This window comes from Mercenaria mercenaria, chromosome 19 (assembly GCF_021730395.1).
Source record: "Mercenaria mercenaria strain notata chromosome 19, MADL_Memer_1, whole genome shotgun sequence".
In the NCBI taxonomy this organism is placed as follows: domain Eukaryota; kingdom Metazoa; phylum Mollusca; class Bivalvia; order Venerida; family Veneridae; genus Mercenaria; species Mercenaria mercenaria.
The window spans coordinates 776746-803616 of NC_069379.1; the positions used below are offsets into that span (position 1 = coordinate 776746).

General features: G+C 34.8%; 1 protein-coding gene across 2 annotated transcripts; it reads right to left on the bottom strand.

Moving 5' to 3' along the window:
* Positions 1–26871, bottom strand: LOC123542393 (gastrula zinc finger protein XlCGF57.1-like). Of its 2 annotated transcripts, none has more exons than XM_053531115.1 (2): positions 25953–26871; positions 1–6023 (listed from the first exon to the last, which is right to left on the bottom strand). In XM_053531115.1, exon 2 carries the CDS (start codon positions 5469–5471, stop codon positions 3732–3734), a length of 1740 nt encoding a protein of 579 aa, XP_053387090.1. In that variant the 5' UTR covers positions 5472–6023; positions 25953–26871; the 3' UTR covers positions 1–3731. The 2 variants fall into 2 exon arrangements, with proteins under 2 accessions (XP_053387090.1, XP_053387091.1); XM_053531116.1 differs by lacking the exon at positions 25953–26871 and adding an exon at positions 14764–14861.

Here is a 26871-nt window from a genome sequence, read left to right on the forward strand (position 1 = left end):
ACAGTTTAGACAAAATATTGAATGGTAAACGAAACTTAAATAATTTCAAAAAGGGACATAACTGAGCCAAAAATCCTTGTCCTAGTTATGTAGTCTTGCTCCAAAAAGAGCACAAAATGCAGTTAAATGTCTTTGACATAGTTACATACCCTTGAAAACAGGTGGAGATCGACAAGATGAACAAGTGTTCAAAGTTTCAAAGCCCCATTGCAAATAGTTTTAACCAAACGTAGATTTTTACGGAAACTGAACAAATTTCCAAGTCCAAAAAGGGCTAATTCAGTCAAAATAGTTGACAGAGTTATGTACTCTAGCCTACCGATAGAGACTGTTATAAACAAGTGGTAAAAGTTTCAAAGCCATATGTCAAACAGTTTACACAAAATATGAACTGGTACGGAAAACTTAATCAAGATTTGAAAGTTAAAAGGGTCCGTGCCATAATTCAATCAAAATTCTGAGTTCCTCTGTCAGGGCTCGAAAGTTCGAACTCCCTAATGCGGGGCAGGAGCCTTATCCATTAGGCTACCGAAGCTAGGTTATATGAGCGTTCTTGATTTTCAAATCAGAAGTTATGTACTGTAACAAAATCGTTTCAGTCTCAACAGGTAATAAATATCAATCATTAATTAACAATTTAAACTAGGTAAACATATAGAAATCTAAAATAAGAAAAAATAAACAAAAATGTTACCAACATACATTGTATAGAGAAACCAAAATATTTATAAATATTTATATAATACGTTACATGAATTTATAACAGAATTAGAATATACATAAGATCATACAAGAAAGTTTTATACGTTATATTTATCATTAAAACCTTTTAATAATTAGCATATAGATAACATTCAAAGCTGGTATACGGAATTATTTGACATAAGAAAATAACAGAAAACAGTGAATGTACTAGAAAAACTTACAGAGAAAAGAAAAATGATCATCAAAATACAAATTATGTCGAGTTTTGAGATGCCATCAGTTAGTGCAACACTGTCACATTAGTTATGTTAGGTTTAGAGTCACACGGACACAAGCAGAAGCTCCTGAATTGCAATTGTCAAGTTAAGCCTCATACGTCACCTCTAATAAAATTTCAGTGGTACATGTAAGTATAAAATGTTACATTATCGGTGTATATATACATGTCACAGGAAAAAATAACAAAAATATACGTCATGGATATAATACTACTACGATATGTCATTAAACGTTGGCAGTGGAAAGGAATATCACATCATTATTTAGCAATAAATCTTACATCATTGTTATATCATAACACATTTCACATAAATGTTACAGTAGCACTGAATGTTCAATAAAGGTACTGAAATGTTGCACTGTTGAGATAGCGCCGGGAAAGCCAGATTTTTGTGTTAACATTGCCAAGTTAACATAGAGTGCTAAAACATTATGATGCAAGAATGGACTCCTAATTTATGTCTAAATCAGCCCTGAACGCTATATAACAATTGTATCAGCACGGAATGTTATATCATCTTTATATTACTAGTAACAAGGAATGTCATATCATCACTATATAATCATGGAATGTAATGTCACAAGTCTATAGCAGCAAGAAATGTTATATCGTCATTGAATAAGCACGGAATGCTATACCACCGCTATATTAGCACGGAATGTTACATCATCATTGTATCAGAACGGATTAATAAATCATCATTATATCTGCACGGAATGTTATATCATCATTAACTAAGCATGGACTGCTATATCATTAATATATTACCACGGAATGTTATATCATCATTGTATCAGCACGGATTGCTATATCATCCTTGTATCTACATGGAATGTTATATCATCATTAGATAAGCAAGAAATGTTATTTATATATTCAAACTGATTTTTACATCCTTTAGACATTAGCATGTAATGTAAAATTATCATTAAAACTGAATGTTACATTATGATAATATTAGGATGGAATGTTACATACTCATTATATCATGTTATGAAATATAATCACAATACTAAAAAAATAAAAACATTTTTTTCAATCTTTTAGCTCTACAAGCATGGAATGTTAAAAGAAATACTTTTATTATCATTTTACAGGTTACGCTCATTTTAATTGAATTATAGACAAGAAAATCAATGTTATTTCAGTAACTAATTCTCTCTCATTGTATCAACTGTAATACAAATACAAATACAAAAGCGTTTAGTATGCTTTGAGTATAATGCCGTTTTTCAGATATGTAACGGCGGGAAGTTAACCTAACCTGTGTTCCTAGATTCTGTATACGAACATACTCTCCGCAAGTAGAATACAAAAGAATCATTTTATCAAAGAGTAATACCTACTGCTGAGTATATCCGAATTAATGTATAACAAAATATGTTATACAGATAAATGTCAGTGTCTCACATTATATTTTATCTTATCGTTCATTGGGAAAAAATTTAGACCACTCCTTCTTGCTGGCGCCAATTCAATTTTTTCCCTCATAAATTAAGTTTTAGTTAGCAAGAATCAATTATAAAGTGTGCACCATTCTACAAAACTTCAGACAAAACTCAACAAAAGCAAAGATCTTGCTTTTTGTGAAACAAAACACTTTAACTCTATTTGCAACAAAACAATATAACAGTATTTGTAACATAACAATTTAAATTTATTTGCAACAATAAAATTTGACTCCAATGGCAAAATAAAAAACTTAACAATTTTTGCCACATTACAGTTTTAACTCTGTTTGCAATATTACAATTTTACTTTTTTTTGCAACAACAACTCTTCAACAAGAAATACAAACAAAACAGAATGAATAAAACTATTTAACGAAAAACTGACAAAAATGAATTGTTACGGAATAACTGAACCATACAAAACCAACTTCTATACAATATAATAATAACGCTCCGTAACGCAACAGCGATTACAAAATAAAAATAAACTATGTATAGAAGGACAATCTAATAATCTTTAGAAAACAATAAAGTTAAGCAAACATGTTTAAATAATAAACTGACTGTCTTTACTGACGGTTTATAATACATGGCCGTCCGAAACACTCGTAATCTTAAGTAACATTTTTATATACATATATATCATTATCTATGGCATAGCTTAGAACTATATAGATCGCCAACTTTATCTATGGCATTGCTTTACTCGATAACTATATAGATCGCTAACTTTATCTATGGCATAGCTTTATATTATAACTATATAGATCTCCAACTTTATCTATGGCATAGCTTTACTTTATAACTATATAGATCGCCAACTTTATCTATGGCATAGCTTTACTTTATAACTACATAGATCGCCAACTTTAGCATGATTTAACAGAAATTCCCAAACACATTGAGCAATAAAAAACCCAAAACATTCAAACAATTTGCAATCGCAAAGACAATATACAATCAAACTTGTAATAAAGTTCATCTCCTAATTAGTACAGAACTATATATTCTCTGTATTAAGATTTCTTTCTTTCCTATGTACACTTCTATCACTAAAACATGACCTGTTATGACAGATCACAGGTTGACCAATGATTATTTTTCCAATATATCTAACGTATCTTATTACAAACAGGTTTTCACTTATTTGTAGGATCATCTTCCTTTCCTCTATGGTTCTATGAATTTTGGTTTTCCTCTCTCTGTGAATCTTGCTTCCATTGTCGTTGTATACGAATTTTGTTTTACCTCTCGATGTTTATATAATCAAATCTTGTTTCCGTTATAAATATCGTTTATGAATTTTGCTTTCCCTCTCGTTGTATATGAATCTTGCTCTTCTTATGCCTTCTCAAGCTTCCCTGTTCCCGAAAACTTTTATCACAGACCCTGCATATAAAATCTTTTTGTCCTGTATGTATTTTGATATGATTTCTCAATGACAACTTGTTAGAAAATCCCTTTTCACACACGGGACACACGTGTGACCGTTGTCCAATGTGAACATTCATATGTGTTTTAAGATACCAGCTGTACAAAAATTTCTTATCACATAGTTCACAACCGTAGGGCTTATCTCCTCCATGAATGGCAAAGTGTCGCCGTAATGTATGTTCCTTTGCAAAAGCTTTTCCACAAACTTGACAAACATGGGGACGTTCTTTTGAATGTGTTTCTACATGTTGCTTCAAAACGCTAGCTTGGGCAAAGCCCTTATTACAAATATGGCAAAAATGTGTATAATTACCAGAATGCATCACCATATGAAAAGCTAACGTTTCGGCTGTTTTGTATAGCTTCTCACAGATACCACATTTGAATTTATTGACATCATCACCGTCATGCACTGACATATGCCTCCGCAAAGCTCCTCTTACCATGAATCTCTTCCCGCATTTCGGACAAAGAAAATTTCGTTCATCAGTATGAATTTTCATATGTAACCTCACACTGTCTGAACAAGAGAAAGACTTGTTACATAGATCACAAAAGAAATTCCTCTCACTTCCATGTACCATTTGAATATGACGTTGCAAATTAGAACTTGATCTAAAAGTTTTAGAGCATATTTTACACGAGTAAGGTCTTTTATCGTTGTGAGTCTCTACATGGCGTTTCATGTTACCTTTTTCTTTAAATCCTCGTTTGCAGATGGGACATTCGTATTTATCCACTAGCGAATGGGATTCCATATGTCTGGTAGCGTTTCCTGGCTGAGTAAATCCTTTGTTACAAATTGGACACTTATAGGGGCGCTCTCCAGTATGCTTGTTCATATGTTTCTTCAAAGTTGCTGAGGAGTAGAATCCCTTTCCGCAAACTTCGCAAATGTTATGACGCATATTTCTATGCACCATTTTTTCGTGAGCAAGGCGGTTGCAAGGATTTGAGAATTTCTTTCCACATATTTGACAAACATGCCTCTCTTCCCATGTCAACTTAGTTCTTGCTTTCCTTTTCACCGACGTTTTTGCTTTATTCAGCTTGCCAGCGCTTTCCTGATAATCATCACTTAATTCCACTTTAACTTCATCAACATCGAGATGTAATGTCACCTCCTGCTTAACTACCTCATTAACGTTATCCTTCACAATGTGACTGGGTACTGTATCTTCTGATTCATTTAATTCCTTATCTAATGTACTGTCAGTATCTAAGTCTGAATGAAAGCTGTTTTGAAATTGTAATGTTTGGTTTGTTTCGTTATCAAGAAGTCCTAAATCTGGCTCTTTAGATGTTTCTCTTGATTCAGAAATCGATCTAGAAAAGTCTGAGTTTATACCAGAGTCATAACCATCAGTGGAAACTTTACTTGAATCTAATACATAATCATATCCATATACTATCTGTTCCCCGACATGCGCATCATTTGTTTTAAAAGGAGTTTCTTCAACTATAGCTTTGTTAACTAATGAACTAACTACTTCCCCGAGTTTTTCTCTAACCACTTCATCAAATTCTTCAAGCGTATTAGCATTTTCATCAATCTCACAAGACACCGACTCCATTATTGTGTACTGAAAACTATTGTCCATAAACTTCTAAGCACAGTGACCGTTAACTCATTTTATCATTAGTCCTAAATATTGGTAGATATTTTATGTATCATCGTCCCTTTGTTCAGAGTGATAGCACACTCTCCTTCTTTCCAACATGCTTAGCCCGCAATCAAGATAAAGCCAAACTGTTTCATGCCGGAGAACTGGTTTCTTTTCTTAAGGTGTCCATTTGTTATTTAGTAAATGCTTTAACATCTTTTTTTGTCTTAAGAAATGACCGATCTGGTTCTCAATCCACAAATCATTGAAACACGCGAGTGGACCCGTCTCATAAAAGTTGAAATCATCTTTCATGGTTAATGGAGGAGTACCATTATTGTTTACTACAATTATCGACACTTGTCTACAAGTTTTTTTGTATTCTTGAACGTATCTTGATCGTATTTGCCTGTCTATCTCGACACTATTCCGCTCGACTCATAGGGATCATTCATTGTGCTTACAATGTGTGACTTGTAGGTTGCTCCTACAATTTAGCAACCTATAATCATTTTATATCTAGATGAACGACGGCTCCGACTTGACCTCCTGCAAAAATAGAAATAATAATAATATTTATTATGTGTAAGTTTTTATTGTCGATTATATTGGTTGAAGCTATTTATGTAAACAGTTAGTTTTGTCATGTAAGGGAGGTAACTCAACCTTAACTAACTCCCAAACGAATGTTCTCACATTGAGCATCCTTGTATCTTTTCACAGAGATCCATATCGTCATTTGCAATAGAGAATGATTCATAATGCAGCAGCAGATTATTAAGTTAAAATCGCTAAATATGGAAATTAGCCAACTCAGTTCAAAGGCCAATGCCATCAGGTCCTAAAAGCAGGACAACAAAACTTAAGTTTAAAGTAAATGTTTTAGACCCCAATAAGTAATATGAACACATGAGTATAAGATATGAGAAAATAGTTTCCGCTTTAAAGACATAGCGTACCATGTGATGGACCTATTGCTACCATTTGTCACGTTTTTCGTATTGCACGGCCAGGCAGCGAACCTGCTACAATCATTAAACCAGGCCTTTTACCACATGCTATCAACGACAGAACTTGTCTTCCCTAAAACTAGAGTAAATCAGCTAATAGAAAAATGTTACAATTTGAAACATGGTGAACGCAGCTAAAATTCAGTGCAGTGTGTAATAATGCGTTGCTTTCACTGAAATATAATTTTATTCCTTATACTAAAGGTTTTATGATTACTACCAAGTTCATGGAATGAGCCGGACTTTAATGCAACAGCAAGTCAGATAATGTGCTCCTTATGTGATGAAAGGTTACGCTGTCTAAGACTATAAAAACGGTATCAAGAACAGACAGATGTGCACAAGACAAACTGAGGTCAGTGTGTGTATCATTAAAGGTAAGGCAATTTTTTTGTTTTGTTTTGTGACATAAAAAACAACTTATAATGATAAAGGGACATAAATAAATTGATATCTATATAAATATATTGATTTAACATCGAGTCAATTAATATTTTTTAATTTTCAAACCGTGTTTCATAATTTCTATTCATTCACCATTTACTAGAGATAGTAACTTAAAATATTAAATTATGAAAAACAATTCTAAAAATAATGTTGGTTGCTAATATATAACATTTAAGACCGAATATAATACTTAAATCTTGATTTGATCATTTTGATGCATGCTTTTAACATTGTTTGAAACTTCTTATTTAATTCCATATAACCGCTCCTTTATACCCCAGTCACACATACGGCGCGGAAAGCTACGTCTATTCGTATTAACCCGTACCAAAACGTGGTCAAAACGTATTCAAAACTTATTCCAAACTTGCAAGTTTCTCCAACTTTTGAACATGCACAGAAGTTTGAGCGAATCGTAGCCATTTGAGCGTGACTTTAGTCCAACTTGATTGAAACTTATTCATCCGTAGTTAAACGTACTTAAACGTAGTTATCCGTGCTGTTACGTACCTCACCTCGCCGTAGGTGAACGTAGTTATCCGAGGCTGCTCGTACTTAAGTATAATTCAACGTAGTTTACCGCAGACCCGTCCGTGCGCTGGGCAAGTTGCAAGGCGCAGTAAATCGTAATTCAACGTAGTACCTCGTACCTATCCGTACTGATTCGCGTCCTGTATTGTTTTGTTTGTTTCCTGTTTCTCACCATTTTTCCCGTGCTAAGATGTACTGCTCCGAAGTTATACACCCACAGACTAATCCTATCCGCACCGTACTTCAACGCACGGACATATCCGTATGTGTGACTGTAGCTTAAAATAGTCCTACCTATCAATAAAGTCACTGATCAACATCTAATCCCAAATTATATCTAGATTACTAGTATTGCGCGAAGAACTTAACTCAATACAAAAATGTTGTCCATTTTGTAAGTTTGTTTTGGGTTTAACGCCGTTTTCCAACAGTATTTCAGTCATGTAACGGCGGGCAGATAACCTTACCAAGGTACTAGTGTTCCTGGGTTCCGTACCAGTACAAACCTGTTCTCCCCAAGTAACAGTTACTGCCAACTTCCCCTCATGAATCAGAGGTAGAGGAAGAATGATTGCAAACACTGTATTTAATCAAATCGTTACGGAGAACATACACCCCGCTCGGAAATCGAATTCACGTCCCCGCGATTCGTAGACCAAGTTGTCAAGTACATGGTTATTGTATGACATCAAATATTATTTAAAACAATAAATGCAGATCAACTACATAAGCTGAAATTTGTTTGTTTGTTTTGGGTTTAAGGCCTTTATTCAATATTTCAGTCATGTAACGGCGGGCAATTTAACCTAACAAATGTTCCTCGATTATGTACCAGAACAAACCTGTTCTCCGCAAGTAACTGCCAACTTCTCCACATGAATTATCAGAGGTGAAAGATGAATGATTTCAGACATAAATTTAGTGGTTAAAATCGCGTTTCTCCCTTTAAGATGTACAAAGCAAAACTGTTAAATATGCCTAGGCGCTACATTTTCTGATTTTAATAAAACTGCTGAATAAGGAATCTAGATCATTTTTATAAGTGTTGACCTACAGGTAATGTCACTTCGTGCATTACACATTTCATCGTTGTATTATTAATTTATTATTATAGAAATTTAACCAAGATGTAAGCCAATTCAATTACGATTACTTGGATACATATTCTGTTCTAGGGTTATTTTGTCTTAGATAGATAGAATTTCAGAGTTCATTACCTGACGACATTTCTCCGTACGCAAAAATAGCGTGTTTTTTTTCAGAAACTGTAAAAAAAAAAACCCAAACACACGACAATCACCAACTGACATCAAAACGTTACACCTACTCGTATAAAATTATAATAATGTGTAGGGACGTCTTTCAGTAGTCAACCGTTGAAAATACAGTGGCAGCCCCGCGGATTTAAGTTCGTTATGTAGTTCTAAGTCGTTTATTTTTGCTGACAAACGTTTTAATATCTGACGTCAATGATGTGCGTCTATTTTGGTAAAATGCTTTTTGTGCATGCCGATACCTCAAAACCAACCTCTTTGTAAAAAAAATTTCAAAAAAGCATTTCAAATATATTTCGTTACTTGGGTAGGAATTTCTGTTGGTTTCTTTTCATTATACACACACATATATTTGGCTCCAGTGACATTACTCGTAATTATCTTTTATGATGAGTTCTATGATAAATACTATGCGCTAAACTATATTATTATACCTCATGTAAAACACCTGATGCATAGTCCCTATCTCTCAAAATGTACTATTTTTAATGTCTCTGACGCCGATCCGCGTTTTCGAATAATCCTCGTGTAATAATTTAATTACACCTGCGCAGAATATTTTAATAATTAATATTTTCTTGTTTGGTTGCTTCGGTATAATAAGATAAATAACACACGTCAGTGAGGGTGTTATTGACTTTGTTTGTTTGTTTGTTTTGGGTTTAACGCCGTTTTTCAACAGTATTTCAGTCATGTAACGGCGGGCAGTTAACCTAACCAGTGTTCCTGGATTCTCTACCAGTACAAATCTGTTCTCTGCAAGTAACTGCCAACTTCTCCACATGAAGTATCAGAGGTGGATGATGAATGATTTCAGACATAATGTCTTTTATCAAATCGACACGGAAAACATACGCCCATCCCGAGGATCGAACTCGCGACCCCGCGATTGTCAGTGAGGGCGTTATTGATATTGTCACTGAGGGCGTTATTGACTTTGTTTGTTTGTTTGTTTTGGGTTTAACGCCGTTTTTCAACAGTATTTCAGTCATGTAACGGCGGGCAGTTAACCTAACCAGTGTTCCTGGATTCTGTACCAGTACAAATCTGTTCTCTGCAAGTAACTGCCAACTTCTCCACATGAAGTATCAGAGGTGGATGATGAATGATTTCAGACATAATGTCTTTTATCAAATCGTCACGGAAAACATATGCCCATCCCGAGGATCGAACTCGCGACCCCGCGATTGTCAGTGAGGGCGTTATTGATATTGTCACTGAGGGCGTTATTGACTTTGTTTGTTTGTTTGTTTTGGGTTTAACGCCGTTTTTCAACAGTATTTCAGTCATGTAACGGCGGGCAGTTAACCTAACCAGTGTTCCTGGATTCTGTACCAGTACAAATCTGTTCTCTGCAAGTAAAAGCCAACTTCTCCACATGAAGTATCAGAGGTGGATGATGAATGGTTTCAGACATAATGTCTTTTATCAAATCGTCACGGAAAACATACGCCCATCCCGAGGATCGGACTCGCGACCCCGCGATTGTCAGTGAGGGCGTTATTGATATTGTCAACCCTCAAAATGTATCAACACACTTGCCTATAAGCACATGAAATACAGCTTACAAGTATGCATTCTCGTACCGCAAAAATATTTAGAGCGACAGTAAGTACACATAATTATACTAATTGCTTGTAAATGGTGTTCATATAATTATAGTCTAAGTATATAAAATGTTTTTAGAGTGGTAAGCGTTTATATGAAATAAAGGAGGACACAAATTGGTGTCATGTTACCTATATGATAATCGGGATAAGTTACTATTTCTTTAAGAGTGTATACAGTTAACTTCAGTCATACAAATACATCTCTTTTTAAATTTCTGTTCATAACTAACATATACACATCAAAACATTTATCGGTACTATGCCCCAACGATAACTTGATATTTACAATCATGACTGTGAAAAGATTAAACTGGAACATAGGGAATACAACATTTTCTAACACGTTAAAATCTAAATATTTCTAGATTTTGTACTAATTTTGGCAGGAATGGTTAATTCTGTATTTAAAGATAATAAACTACTAGTATGCTTATTTTGATTTAATATAACGCAGTAACTTCTATTTCCTTAAGTGAAAAGTTGACAGTACTTGCTGAAATTTTATTTATCACAAAATTCACTTGCTTTACAGCACAGATTTATATGTATAATTATTGAAGCATTTAAATTTTACACTGACCACTTTATTTGAATGTGGGCTGTTCAATCATTATCTTGGCTTATCTCTAGTTAATCCCTCTACTGTTATGTACAGTACCTTTATCGGTTTATAAACAAAACGCGATAACTATGGCCTTTATTTACAAATACCGGATTAACCCATAACAATGAATTAGGGAATCAGGTGGGAACATTATATGACAAATATCTTATATCGCAAAACCAATGCAAGTTGCGGCGTGGTTTAGTGGTTAACACGTATGATTTGTAAGCTTACGGTTCTGGTTCGAATACAGGACGAGCTACTTTTTAATTTTTCCAACATGTTTTTACCTGGAGAAGGAATTCATGTAAAACTATTTATATCATGATTTTCTCGTGCACTTATACTGAGTACTTATTGACATTTTCAGAGGATCTCTTATTATAATAGACATTGAATCTATAAACATTGCAATATTAATTAAACAAATACACAAATAAAAAGAAAGAAAGAAAAATGCAAAAGACGATATAAACATAAACCTGCAAAAAAGAATAAGTAAAATCATTTAAAAAAAAAAAGCTCGAACCTACACCATACAAACATAAAAAGAATAGATGCCCGATACACTATCCACTAGACTACAAATCTGTTATGGGATGAAGAGTCGTAAGTAGAGTTAAGAATACTACAATATATAATTTAACGCCAATTAGCGTTAGCGGATAACACACCTGCTTTACCTGGATTTTACCAGGTACCGTTAAAATGAAATTATCGCGATCCATTAATAATTTGTACTATATAAATACTTTATGTATACCCCCTATGTGTTACTGAATATCTGAGCATGAAATTCTCATGCTTTTGTGCTACGCCAGGGTATATATATAGAGCAATATTTTTCATTTTAGTGGGCTAGTTCATAGACACTCGCATGGTAACTTCTGCCTTTTGTCAGAGCTTAGCCACTTCTAGAAATAAATAAGGGATATTTTTATTTTTCGATCTGGGTGTTCTAAATTCAAAAAGCTAAATTTTCCCCCACTAATTTTGGCCATGTTACTCTTGGGTTTTTTACACTATAAGTTTTGCTAGCCATATACATGTATGTTAGTTACATCAGTCTATACTTTTGATAAAATGCTGTGATTTGGTACTGTAATGAATAAAAGCTGATTGAACCCAGCTGATCCTTTCTTGTACTTTTACCTAAGTATGCAGTAATATATAACAGAGAACCTGGGAGATAACAGAATTTAACTGAGTACTGACTGATCTGTTAAAGTGTTGACAGTCCTGTTAAAACATACAGTAGTAAAGCATACAGTTCATGTTAAACAGATCTTTTGCTCTGTGACAACAATCTAAAGCCTTTATGGCAGATCAAAAAAGTTTAGTATTATAGACAGCCCGGGCGCGTTGCTCTTGTGTCAATTTCACTATGATATCTGTTTTTCTAGTAAGACTTTCGTCAGTAATGCCAAAAATGTTCACTAATATGTGCATATTGGTGCGCATGCCCTGCACGTGCAAAATATGCAATATTGGTCAAAACGCCTAATGGGGTTACGCTGGCCGTGAGTCGGCCAAAAATAAATCAATAATTAGCTGCAGTACCTATTCAAATGTCGGTATGTGAAATTTCTTGTAAATACATGCATTATTAACAAAATAGTAATACAATATAAACTGACCAATTAGGAATTTTGTTAAGTATATATATATATTTTTCGGCTGGGTTTAACGCCGCACCGACACATTTTAGGTCATATGGAGACTTTCCAGCTTTTGATGGCGGAGGAAGACCCCAGGTGCCCCTCCGTGCATTATTTCATCACGAGCGGGTACCTGGGTAGAACCGCCGACCTTCCGTAAGCCAGCTGGGTGGCTTACTCACGTGAAGATTTTAACGCCCCGAGTGAGGCTCGAACCCACATCGATGTGGGGCAAGTGGTGTGGAGTCAGCGACCTTAACCACTCGGCCACGGAGGCCCCTATATAACATATAGGAATGAAATGAAGCAGCTAGCTGGGCGTACATAACATGAAGTTTTTTTTATCACTTTGGTGTTTAAAAAGGCAAAGCTGTTTAATTTTGAAATATAGAAAACTAACAACATGCTGTATTACACACGTATAGGACATTTTAGATGAGAGGCAACTTTAGTTTTATGACCGGGAGCAATATCGTAGCACCAGATGGATTCGCAAGATCGAATGCTGCCTGCCTTGAGACTGACCGAATCTGTTCCGATTGTTTCGCTGTTAAAGGGAAAGGACTGAAAAACTAATAATTACTTTATCTCCGACAACGCCATTTATCAAATGCAAGAAGATTTATTGTCCATCTGCATACCGCTTGTTTTAAACATTCTAACACATCCAGCGAATAACCTACATACATATAGAGCAAATCTGACTCGGGTTACTCTGCAATAAACCACTCGCTTGCAATGACGTCATCCGATCCAGGTGCGTAGCACGGTCGTAACAAGTAATTGCCATTTTTTTCTAACACTGTTAATACCAGTATGTTGTGTTAGAATCGAAATAACAAGTTCCCAAGTGTGATTTACCTTAGAATAACCCTAGTTTTTCGTTCTTATGCGAAACAATATATCACTTGGGCCTACGGCCTTCATAATATATTCTTACGCATAAGAACTCTAAACACGGGTTATTCTACGACAAACCACACTTGGGAACATATTATATCTTAAATATCGACATAATGTCTTATTTAAAATTGTAAAGTTTTTTTTGAAAATAATCAATTCAATCATAAATTACATTTTTTTATTATTTACTTTCGTCCAATCAATTCACTTCAGAAAGTATAAATACAAAGTTCTGCGAACGCTGCGTGCTGAATGACACAATTCTAGTCTATGAAACTTTAAGCTCGCCAGAGTTACTTTAAGCTCGCCAGAGTTAAGAGCGGGTGCGCCAAGTCCTTAGATATGAAAATCGATCAAATCAAGTCTTGTCACTAGACGAACATAAAACATTGTGACAAATACCTGCGTTGAACAATATAAACGTACTTCCTTTTGTCAATAAGAAGTTTTATCTCTCAATTTTATCGTATCATATTTAATTAAGCATAAACCAAGTGTACCTTAAGCTGTATCACGTCTGCCCTTTATTTAGAACAAAAAACGTTGAAAGTTAACCATGCGTTACTATACAACCATATAATATGTTTACATATAAGGCAAACAACCATTGAGCGGTTTAAAAAATGTGTCAGTTTATTAATCCGAATATAGCGATTTTAGCTTTCAAGACTTTGAGATGAGTTGCACCCTTCAATATGTTTAAATATGAGAATACGTATAATTGATTATTTTATCGTGTCTTTAATGTATATCTACAAGACTTAAAACGAAAGTAGATATAATTGCACGAGTAAACGCGTACGAAAAATAGTAGATCTAGATCGAAAGGCAAGTTTGACAGATTATATATCTTAAAAAATAATCCTTTGTGAAGTAAAACACAGTCACGAAACGAAATACGTAAAAACTAGACCAATTTGTTTAAAAATTGTCGGCCGAAAATCAATATAGGCGCTGATCGGAATTGGATCTATTTTCTTTTCTTCTGAACTTAAGCAGTGTATAAACGAGTATCATAAGTACTTGAAAATACATGTACAGTTGTAGTGTGTACTTGTATCTGTGTCATGATCGATTACCTATCCAAATACAGTATGCGTACAGAAAGACTATTAAACAGGCCTACCTAACGAATGGATTTCATCTTCGGTCAGTTTGACATCACACGCGATACTTGTTCAAATTAGATCTAATACCACTCGATAAAGAATATAACTTAGATACATGTAACTAATGTTTAAAAGTGTCTTACCAGTATTGGTGTCATAACATTCCTAAATACACAAAGTCTATAAACCATAGACATCGGTGTTAACGTGTAAACAGGAAATAACATGACTTACAAATGGCGCATTAACAAATAAGGGAGTATACTCTGCACTAACTAAGACTCTTTTAACAGAGGCGTAGCTGAGAGATTGTTAGTATATGACTATATGACTACGGTCGAACATAAATTGTTACTAATAATTCTAGGTAGGTCTATAACTCAATCGGACACTACGATGTTGAAAAAATGGCCAATGATGAGATGCATTTTCAATTATCGTTGAATACATGTAAATTTCAGCGTTGTAAACTCAAGGTAACAAATTTATATAATAAGTTTAACTTTCCTTTTTTTCCACGGAATGCGCATATATTAAAGATGTGTAACAGGGTGTGAGGGCGAGGACCTCTTCTTTAACACAAGTTTATTCTCCTGTAAACACAATCTCGAAATGACAGAAATCAACAGTTTTGTGGCAGAGTACGTTTTACGTGCTGGCAGAAAAATGTATTAATACAGAGGATTAAGTTATCAGTAAATATAGATATAATCATTTTATGAGGATTTTATCCATACACAGTTTTAAGAATAAATGTATCAAGACTTAAAAAAGAAAAACCCTGTCTTATCATAACTTTTTGTTTTTGTAATTTTGGTAGGTTACTATAGTGAGTTTTCAAATGAGCACATGTTTCTGAATTAATGAAATAAAAAAGCCTTTTTTCGTGCCAGGGCCTCGAAACGTTAGGTACGATATGACAATGTATGTAAATGTACATGCATATTCAAATAAACATTTTTGCTTGTCTTTTATATCTCGTGTTTTGCTACCAAGACGTATGTAAGGATGGATGGTAAGGCCTGTCACTATAGACCATGATATCCATGACGTATGTTAGGATTACCCTGGGATTGTAAGGCCTGCCACTATAGACCATGGCGTATGTTAGGATAACCCTGGGATGGTAAGGCCTGTCGTTATAGACCATGATATCCATGACGTATGTTAGGATTACCTTGGGATGGTAAGACCTGACGCTATAGACCATGATATCCATGACGTATGTTAGGATTACCCTGGGATTGTAAGGTCTGCCACTATAGACCATGATATGATTTACGTGTTGAGAAAGTGCGCAGTTAACCGATGTTAACTTCCCACAGATGACTTTGCAAATGATAGATATTCCAAGGCAGTGTCCCAAAGAATCCCTTAATTTGATGGTTTTGTCCACGTTTTCTATATTGTACATTGCCGATGACTTTATGTACATACCTTTTCTTTACACCAACATATGTTTAGAACTGTAAGGTTCTGCGATAGGTTTTAAGACACTACTGTGTTCATTTAAGACCGCGTTTCCTATTGGTACCGCCTTTCAATCTATCTGAATTCAATAAAATGGTTACTCAGCTTAATAGGAGTGAAAACAATAAAACATGAAGAATACACCTTCTAAAGAAAACTGTCTTTGCAAGTATGTCAGGGGCAAAATATCTACTTGTTCCACAGTCGGATGTATGAAAATACTAGCGTTTCAAATTTTTATACGGTTCTAATTTAATTGTACAAATCAGTTGTTTATTCAATATAAATTATAGGCAAATGATAAGTTGCACGATGTTTACACGTGTACTTCTATTACTATAATTCATTAATTTTAAAACATTTTAAAATATTCAAAATTTTAATCACTCTATGCTTGCTTTTAGGCAATAATTCTACTTTAAAGTCGGTATGAGTGAAAAGGTTACACACATTACCGTTTTAAAGTTCTTTTTGAAATATAACTTGTGATTAAATGATTTATGAGAATGAAAACTGATATGTTTATCACAACTAAACTGGCAAAAACGAAAGGTGTTTAAAGACAGTGTGGTAACATTTCCAAAAGAAAGCTTTATAATTTGTTACAAATGATGTCCTATTTCTATTTCTGAAATTATATAGAAACTAATGAATTATCTTTTGATGTTATAAGTTTGTAAAGCCCCGATCTCACTGTCACGGTTTGGTCTCCCAGTTAATCCCGGTTCAGTGATCCGGGATACACCGTGTTCAACCTTGTTGAACTTACGTACAACCTTGACGATTCCGTGAACGTCCGGGAAGATCCTTGGTGAACCTTGTCAAACCGGCAAACGGTCCCGGTTGTTTTAAAATGTTTAATACAACCGGGAATCACCGGGAACGACGGCTGAAACCGGCATATTCTGTGCAATATCGGCGCAATGCCGGCAATTTCCGTGGTAACACCGGATATCCACCGTGTGTCTACCGTGATATTCCGTAGTAATCCGGGGTCACTGGCAATCACTTTATACACGGTAGAGCTGCGGCGAACTACGGTCCTGGGACGGCATAGCGCAGGCGAAGCACGGTATGGCTCCGTCTTGTACCGGTGGGGTTAGAAAAGCCTAGGTTTATTCGCCGATTAACTCCCGGTTATATCCGGAAAATGCCGGCAAACCTCCGGTTATGTCCGGTAGAACCCTGTTTCACAACGGACTGTCCGGGTTTAACCAGGTGTGTGCCGGATGATTCCGTCACACCACGATGGCAGAAGTTGAGGTCACGGATCTAGACGGTAACATACAATGAAGCTGCGGTGACATGAAGTAATACGAATTATGGTGATGTAATACATAAAACATGAACAATCCTAGTTTGAATCAGGGTAGTTAGAATGTTTCTTAAGAACACCCGAAAATGAATTACTATAGTATATAAATAACTAGAACAGATACAGGCTCAATCGGATGTATTATCAGTTACATCTTGTTCATCTGTAAGACGTAAGGGTGCTATTCTTGGCTTCTTTTGGTTTTGCCTCGGAGATGGTTGAAAGTGATTCAAAGGCGATTTACGATGAACTTGATTCGGGGAGGGAAGTTTTTGCCTTCCAGCAGAGTCTTCGTCCGTTTGGCTCTATGTTTGCCTCTCAGTAAAGTCGTCTTCATATTGGCTGCCCCCAAATGGCAATGTTTTGGCAGGTTTCTTGGTCTTCGGCATGATGTTTCGCTTCTAGTGACTACAAGACAACTGATTGTGCGTCCTGTTTTATATGCTACCAAGTAAGTACCGGTAGGCGCCGGTGTGTCACCGGATGACAGCGGACTGTAACGGAATGCTACCGGCGGTCATCGGGGCACTACCGGCTACGACCCGGGTTACTCGGGGTTACACCGGGATCAATCGGGTTCACGTCGGACAATCACCGTGAATATCCGGTTTCAGACCGGGACTAAGCCGGTGTCAAAGTGTAAATTCTGCTTCATTATCGGGGGTTTACCGGGACGCCGTCGGGAATATGAGATCCAACTTACATTTTTCAAAAAAAGGTCACGGTTCATCCAGGTATACCGGCTCATGTTTACCGAGAGGAACCGGGGCCGTCACCGGGAATGTGAGATCGGGGATTAAGTTTGAGCCAGTTTGTAAGAACTTAACCTAAGAATTAAGACATCTATCCTGTTGCAAAGTCAAACCATTATCAACAGACAGCAATATCAAAAACTTAAGAATATATATTTTTAGTGTGTCAAGGTACTTGCCCTTTAAAAAAAAAAAAAAAAAAACAAGAAAAAACAAAAAAAAAAAAAAAAAAACAACAAAAAACAAACAAACAAAAAAAAGTACATAATTCAAATTTCTTCGACTGAACGACAGTTTAAAACATTTTTTTCAATAGTTTGTGTATCGACTCATTGCGATTTTCTGTTTGTTTCAATGCATTTGAAGTACATCGAATATTTTAATTTGTACAGAAAGATGGGAGTACTTACACTTTACCGTCCCCTATAACAATAGTAGTTTAATTATTTCTTAAATATTAAAAGAGGTAACTTTATTTTGAGATCTGAGACACCCCCGCTTTACCCCACACCCCAGCTTGTTGCACATGCGCATTGTAAACTTCCGGGGACCGCTAAAGTGCATTCTACCCGAAAGATATTTCAGATTTATAGGAATGTTAATGTGAAAGCAATTCTACTGCCAATTTTAGAAAAGCTCGCCGGATGGGCGTTTACATCAAAGGCAGGTAGTAAATGACGTAGCTGTCACTCTAGTGCATACCTGTCAAGACACACGCATTGCGCGTGTGTCACACGCATTTCGGCCCTAGATCACGCTCACACGCCTACTATTCAAGGTCACGCGCATTTTAAAGAAATAAAGCAATCAATTGTTTTTTCGTAGAAAATTATTGAATCAAACATGCGAGGCGACGTTGACACGGTGTTTTCATACCGTATAATACAGCTTTTACATTCACCGGTGCAACGTGTTATTTCTACCGCATGAATAAACGTCACAAAAAGCAGGAAGGTCTAATACGTATCAGTTGTTCCAGCAAAAAGTAAACATGGAGGGAGACTAGTAAGTTTTTACTTCTTTCAAGACGTATTATTGATTTCTTGTACAAAAATGGAAAAAGATGAATCTTATAAGCGATTTCTTGGTGTTCAAAGTGAATTTACTACTTAAACAAAAGGGGTACAGTTACACATCTTTAAAAATATTGAGTTACGCGCGGTGAAAGTTCTCTATTTTGATTTCACTCATAGATTATATATTGTGGAAGAAAATTTAGGCGGGTTTTACGTCTACCCTAAGGTTTTTTTTTAAATGGAGTAAGCAAAATTCAAAACAGAAACACAGCATTCGACCTTATTTTTTCAATGTTGAAGTATGAATTCTGTCTCATTTACTTGAGGCACCATAGAAAAAATGATGTTGAAATCTTTATTTTATGTTTTATAATTGTTTACCAATAATTTGATGTTTCTTTTATTAAAATTAATGGTAAAATGAGTTCTCTGCAAACGTTTTGGATAGTGGCTATTACTCTGAAATGTGTCTCTACTTGAGCTTGAGGAGATACCATAAGTTATACGAAATTTATAAAAAACGGCACGGTAAAAGTTGTTTAAAAATTGCAAAATAGTGCAAAACACGGTTACCTTTCAGAATATACCCAAGCAAAGGCCATTTTGTAAACATTACTATAAGTGATCTAATACCTTAAAACTATTTACATTATAGATCTGAACTGTCTGAAGATGGGCATAGGTGTATATAATTTATCTATTTATTTATAAGCAACTTTCGACGAAATATAAGACAGCTGATTTCAAGTATTTATTTTGAATTGATGTATCTAGTCTTCGTATTATATCCACGGATGCCGGTCATAGATTTCTTTTCAAACGTGGAAAATACCGCTTATCATCGATGTTGTCTTCCGCATTGAACTATAATGTTCGTTTACCCATTTTGCTTTCAACTGTGAGAAAACAAACTCGACAATATTTATTTAAAACTACATGCAGTATCTTGTCAAAACACAAGTGAAAGTTTTGTCCCTAGAATCTGTCTGGTAATACCTAGTACATGTATGTATAATGCCTTTCTTCTGTTTCAACCTTAAGCCTTATTGTGGCGAGTGCTTCTGCCTTTGTGACCAGTGCAGACCAAGATCAGCCTGCACTTCAGTGCATTCTGATCATGGTCTGCACTGTTCGCCATTCAGTCAGTATCTTTTTTTGTAAGTGCCCCTTTTAACAGTTGACGGTAGTATCCAAATTAAAAGATGAGATGGACAAATTAATTTTAGAAATTTAGCAGGTTAAGGTTTAAGAGCGTAGCTTGTTGCATTTCGTTTTTGTTACACAGAGAACAGAAACCTAAGATCATACACAAGATTTTGTAATAAAAAGCTTTATTGTTCAGTGTACATGTCATGTAGATTGCCATTTTAGCGCGCCAATTATGACTGATGTCCTTTCAGGTCACTGTTATATTATAGCACTAAGTCTTGTTCAGTAATTCCTTTCTTTTACACATGTGTATCGGACAATTCTGTAAAAAGCGCAACGTGCGCTGAGCGCCACCTCGTAAATCGCGTGCAGTCTTGGAGTTTTATTTTATTTTTGCTTCAAAAATTACTAAATAGTGCAGATAAACACGCAGCCATTTTTTAAAAAACTAATACGCATTTCCTTTCCTACGATGCGATGTAATCCGATTGTCGGTAAAAAGTACATTGTGATGTGGTCACTATAATTATACCTCCATCTGAGTCTGATCACCACATCCAGTCTTCCAGGTTTCAAGTAGGTTAATTTAGGTTGCCTTGAACTTTCCAAGTTTGACGCTGAGAATTGTCGAAGTCAGACAAGCTTACGATAGGAAAATTATAGTTATGATTTTAAACAAACAAAAGCACTTGTGATTCTGATTAAATGAACATCATGGTCAGATAGCACGAACGTTAAAAGGTTCTATAGAATCTATTTTGTATTTACGGCATAATCTGTAAAATACCAAAGCAAAGGATCGACATCGATTAGAATTTCATTGGAAAAGTTTTTAATGTGAAGAAATATACATTACTTCATAAAAATACGTCAAACTATTACTGAATGCAGAAGACATGTGGTATGCGATGTCATGAATACTTGTATGCCAAACGTAAAAAAGTAGAGATAAAACTAAGCTGTCAGTCGATTCCATCGTCCTTAATCAATTTCAGAGTTCTATGTCGACTTCTGTCGTGTGATTTCTAGAATCCGAATAGTAGTACCCATCCATCGTTTGACTGCTCCCGTAGTCGAGTGGTTAGTCGTTGTCTTCAAATCACTGTAACCTATCACTGATTGGGGTGGGGGCACAGGTTCGAGCCTTCCTACCGACCATATTTCTTTATGTGAGAACGTTGGCAGTTTCTTACGGAGCCGAGAGTATAGCACTGGTTCTTCCCAGGAGCGATGCTTAATTAAGTAAATTAACCACCCGACATCAAAGAAGAACTGTTGAAATCTGGCGTTAAACCCAAGAAAATAAAATTCCGTCGTGAGTAAGTTTCTTGGCAAGGAGACTTACTTAGTCATGAATCCCGAATCAAGTTTTAATTTGCTATTAAAGCCAAATGAAGGAGCCCAGCACTTAAGGTTTTTAATTTCAGGTAAAACGGCTACATGACCGGACGTTTAATCGTTGATAAGTAGGACCTAAATACATGTTCAATGTACGAAAAAAAAATGATTCCAGTTAAATCAAGCATGTCTCCAGAATCGCATGTTGCTGGATTACCAAACACACAGAAATGCTTAGAGCTATTATTTTTATAACTTGAGTAATGTATGTAAACAGGACATTTATGTTGAAACTAAATATATTATTTTTAATGTGAAAAGTGATGCACATCAGACTATCATTTACTATTGTAAACTTAGATCCCTGACAAAGCGATAAAAATACACATTATTTTTTATCGACTTGTCACAAGGAAATTGATGTACATCGGTGACAGGAAAAAATATTACAATGTATACGTGAAATGATCGGGAGAATGCGAGGTTAATCAAGTTCAATTTTACAAACATAATGTTATCAGTCCGAGTGCAAGTAAAATCGGCGATGCTTGTTTTGAAACTGAGTCTGAGATACGGCTAAAAACTGTAATATCATCCATTTGTTAAAAAAAAAAAAAAAAAAAAAAAAAAAAAAAAAAAACATAAATACATTTATCACAGTCTTTTCAGTTTAACTTCACTTGCGTCTTGGGCGGATATTATGTAAATGACGGTTACAAAATTAGCCCCTCATGATAAGAAAATCGATATCAGTCAGTGACTAAATGTGTATGATGCAAACACTGAAACGGCGCGCTATTCTGAAATTGGCAGTAAGTTAAAGACAGTTTCTATTGGCGATAAGTAATCGCGCTATAAAATACTTAATATATAATTCAACAAGATCTCATGTCCTTTACAGGATCCTACTATTGTTGACAGTGACTATATTTGTCAAACCTAAATATGGATTTGGAAACATTTAGGAAGATACGAGATGCACGACGTAACTTTATTCGTAAAATAGTTGCGAAGACAGACGAAGCGACTTTAGTTGAATTACATGCATTTCTTGATGCAGGCGAGTGGAATTTGGAGGACATCAGATCGCTTGACAGACAAATCGCAGAAATATCAGATAAAATTGATGTAGAAAAAGAAATTGAAGAAAGTGAGGAAAAGTCTCTCCAAGATGCAATTAGCTTACAAAAATTACGACACCAGGTTAGCAAAATAATAATACACTTTTAATCAAGATGTTTCCTTTTTGGGGTCTTAAGCCACAAAGATCCTTGAGATTATAGATAGATAGATAGATAGATAGATAGATAGATAGATACATAGATAGATAGATAGATAGATAGATGGATTGATACATACATAGATAGATACATACATACATAGATAGATAGATGGATACATACATACATACATACATACATACATAGATAGATAGATAGATAGATAGATAGATGGATAGATAGACAGATACATAGATAAATAGATACATACATACATAGATAGATAGATAGATACATAGATACATAGATAGATAGATAGATACATACATACATACATACATACATACATAGATACATACATACAGACATACATACATACATACATAGATAGATAGATAGATACATAGATACATAGATAGATACATGGATACATAGATAGATACATAGATAGATAGATAGATAGATAGATAGATAGATAGATAGATACATACATACATACATACATAGATAGATAGATAGATACATAGATACATAGATAGATACATAGATAGATACATACATAGATAGATACATAGATAGATAGATAGATAGATAGACAGATACATACATAGACAGATAGATACATAGATACACAGATAGATAGATACATAGATAGATAGATAGATAGATAGATAGATAGATACATACATACATACATACATACATACATAGATAGAAAGATAGATACATAGATAGATACATAGATAGATAGATACATACATACTTACATACATACATACATACATACATAAATAGATAGATAGATAGATAGATAGATAGATACATAGATAGATACATAGATAGATAGATAGATAGATAGATACATACATAGATACATAGATAGATAGATAGATACATACATAGATAGATAGATAGATACATAGATACATAGATAGTTTTATTTAGCATCAGAAATAGCATACAATATATAACATGATAACATAGTATCAAATGGTTAGAAAATAAAAATGTATGCGCAGTCCAATTCCCACTGGGAATACGCTAAAAATGGGTTGCGCGGCTTCCGGTGCTGGTGTTGCGCATCAATGTATGCAAAATCGAGATAGGTGGGTTCTTGTTTTTTTTTTTGTAAATAATGACACATTTACAAATGTTTTTGAAAAAAAAGCAAAATGCTTTTCGACACAAAAATGAATAAAGATCATATGTGTGAAATAACAGCTAATTAATTTAAGAATCAGCTCTTTTATCACGAAAACTCTGCTGGCTCGAACTGTCGAAAAAACATGAATTCATGAAAAATGCCACTTTTCTTACTCTTGTGCCTTCCTTCTGGAAACGTGACGCTTCTAATGATCAAACACGTGTAAAACAGTCATGAATATTACATACACTTGAATGAAATGTTGCTTTTGGTGTAAAGGTTGGCAAAAAAATAATCGGGACTGGCTTGCGTCCCGGGAATGGAGTTGCGCGTATACATTATATACATTAAGCAGGATTTGAAGCAAATCATTTAGATAATCGTTACTTTATAATAGTTGAGTTATCATAAAAAGCATCAAATGTTCTCAGATTAGGCATATGCGGTCAAAAACGTCCATTTTTGTTGATTTCATACTTTTTTCACGCTTCTTGTCGCCTGAGTTTTCGTGATAATAGAGCCGAATCATAAATTACAAACCCGATTTTACACATACGATGTATTATCATATTTGTGTCGTAGCATTTTGCTTTTTTTTCAAGAAAATTCATTCTTGTCTTATACTAAGCAAAATCATAACTTTACACACCTCATTTTTGTCTCTTTATACGCGCAACACCAGCACCGGACGTTGCGCAACCCATGTTAAGCGTATCCCAGCGGGAATTGGATTGCGCGTTTACCACCCGTGTACAAGAACGATCTCATATTTCATTTGAATATAAAGCGAAACATTGGTTAAAATGATAAAAGGGATATCTTATCAGTATCAAAATTTTTATAATATATACATTTGAACTGGAAATAGCCAGTTGGAAACACTCGACTTCACACTCGCATTTAAGTATGAGGCAATGGATATGTTTCGGGTGTATGAAACTGGAAAACTCGAAGGCGAAGAGGAATTCTCTTCTATCAGCTGTAAGATTTGTACTGAAATTTATGTAACATGATAATTGTAAAGTACTCTTTTTCAAAAGCATATGCCAAACATTTCGTTGTTAATTATGAAACGCTGATACTGCATTGTATTGTAATGAATAAATCTATATGGCAAGTCTAGTACTGTGTATTGTTGCAAAACGTAGATTCGGGTGTGGGGGTTTATACTCCATTGATAAAATACACTTCAAATCCAGTTTTCAATGTTAGTTTATTATGAGATTTTGTCTAAGTGATTGAAATAAAGTCGTCAAAATTATAATTCTCTCATTCCTCTGGTCTACAGTCACTTATTTTATTATAATTGTAAATATTTTGTTTCTAGTTTCTATGATCTGTATTTTCAAAGTCCGAGCCAAATGTAAAGAATCCCCTCCCAAGTTCTGACCTAGGTTTATATACAAAAGCATGTACCCTCCCATATTTGGAGTGTATCATAGTAATGAAAGACCAAGATTACCCCTAATATTTATGAGGATAACCGTTGACTGATTGTACCATCCCAAATACGGAGCCACCTCTAACTCTAACAAATCAGACATGTTTACGATGGTACATGATGACAACATACCCTGATAAAATGATACAAAATGATACACACTCCAGTCCCAAACAATTTATGAGGGTAAACTGTTGAATGACATATCTAGTAGCAGAGGCCAAAGTTTCTCATCAGTAGAATCAATTAATAAATCAGATTGAATAAAACTGCTAAATTTACAACAGTATGTAATATATTATTGTAATTTGAAATTGTGTGCCAGTCTATAGCACATCTAAACAGCGTCCGTTTTGGTGTATTGAATTTTATTCATTTGTAGTTGTAAATAATAGCTGCAGTTTATCATTTCCGTATCTATAATCTTTCATCAAACTTCATATCTTTTTCATACTACAACTTTCGACTTTTAAATTAATAATTTTACCTGGTGATGATGTCACAACCCGGAAGTACAATGCCCGAGGTTCACTTGTCTACACTTGCCTGGATGTGATTTTCCCAGAGCAGAGCTTTCGTCACCATGGTTGTGCCGTAAACCGCAAAGACGATGATTTTTCAGGGATGCAATCACCTATTATCACAGGAAGCCAAAACGCAGTCAACGTATTCACGGTTTAAAGGGACTTTACTGGAAGATATGTTATATTTTTGTGCTACTTAAAGTTCGAAATTAACTGAAACAACAGTGCCACGTTACGTTACAACGGAACTGTCAGTGTTAAAACTTTGTATCTAGAGATACTGAACTCTGATTTTCTTTTTTCTTTCTTATAATCAGTTTTTTTTTCTATTTATCATTTATTCATTTTTAATAATCATTTTATGTAAATAAATTTGTAAATATTGTAAAGAGCGTTGATTTATTCTGATAGTTATTGTCGCCGGTACGTCCGTCCTTGTCACAATATACTTGACGAACAAATCACGTTAATCACATTTCAAATGATAAGGAATATTTTTTTTTGTATTAATAATATTTCGTTTTAAACAATTATACTTCTGTATGCGTGAACATTTAGAAAGTTTTAATTCTTTAAACCAGAGTTGGCTGAATTTAAGTTCATTAATGAGTAGTTACGATGAATATTATTGCTAACTGAAAGTACTTCCCATATTTTTAGCACATTTTGAGTGAGAGTACTTCCATATTTCAACAGAACAGTAAAGTCCTTGACCTTGTCATCTGGCTTTGGATCCCCATTTTTTCGATAATGATGCAGTAATGCAATATTCGTAGGAACAGTGAAAATTCTTCCACGTGGTATCTCATGGATATTTCCAAACTCAACATAAGCCGTTCGAGCAAAATACTTTGACCGGTGGCAAGCTGGCCATATCTTTTT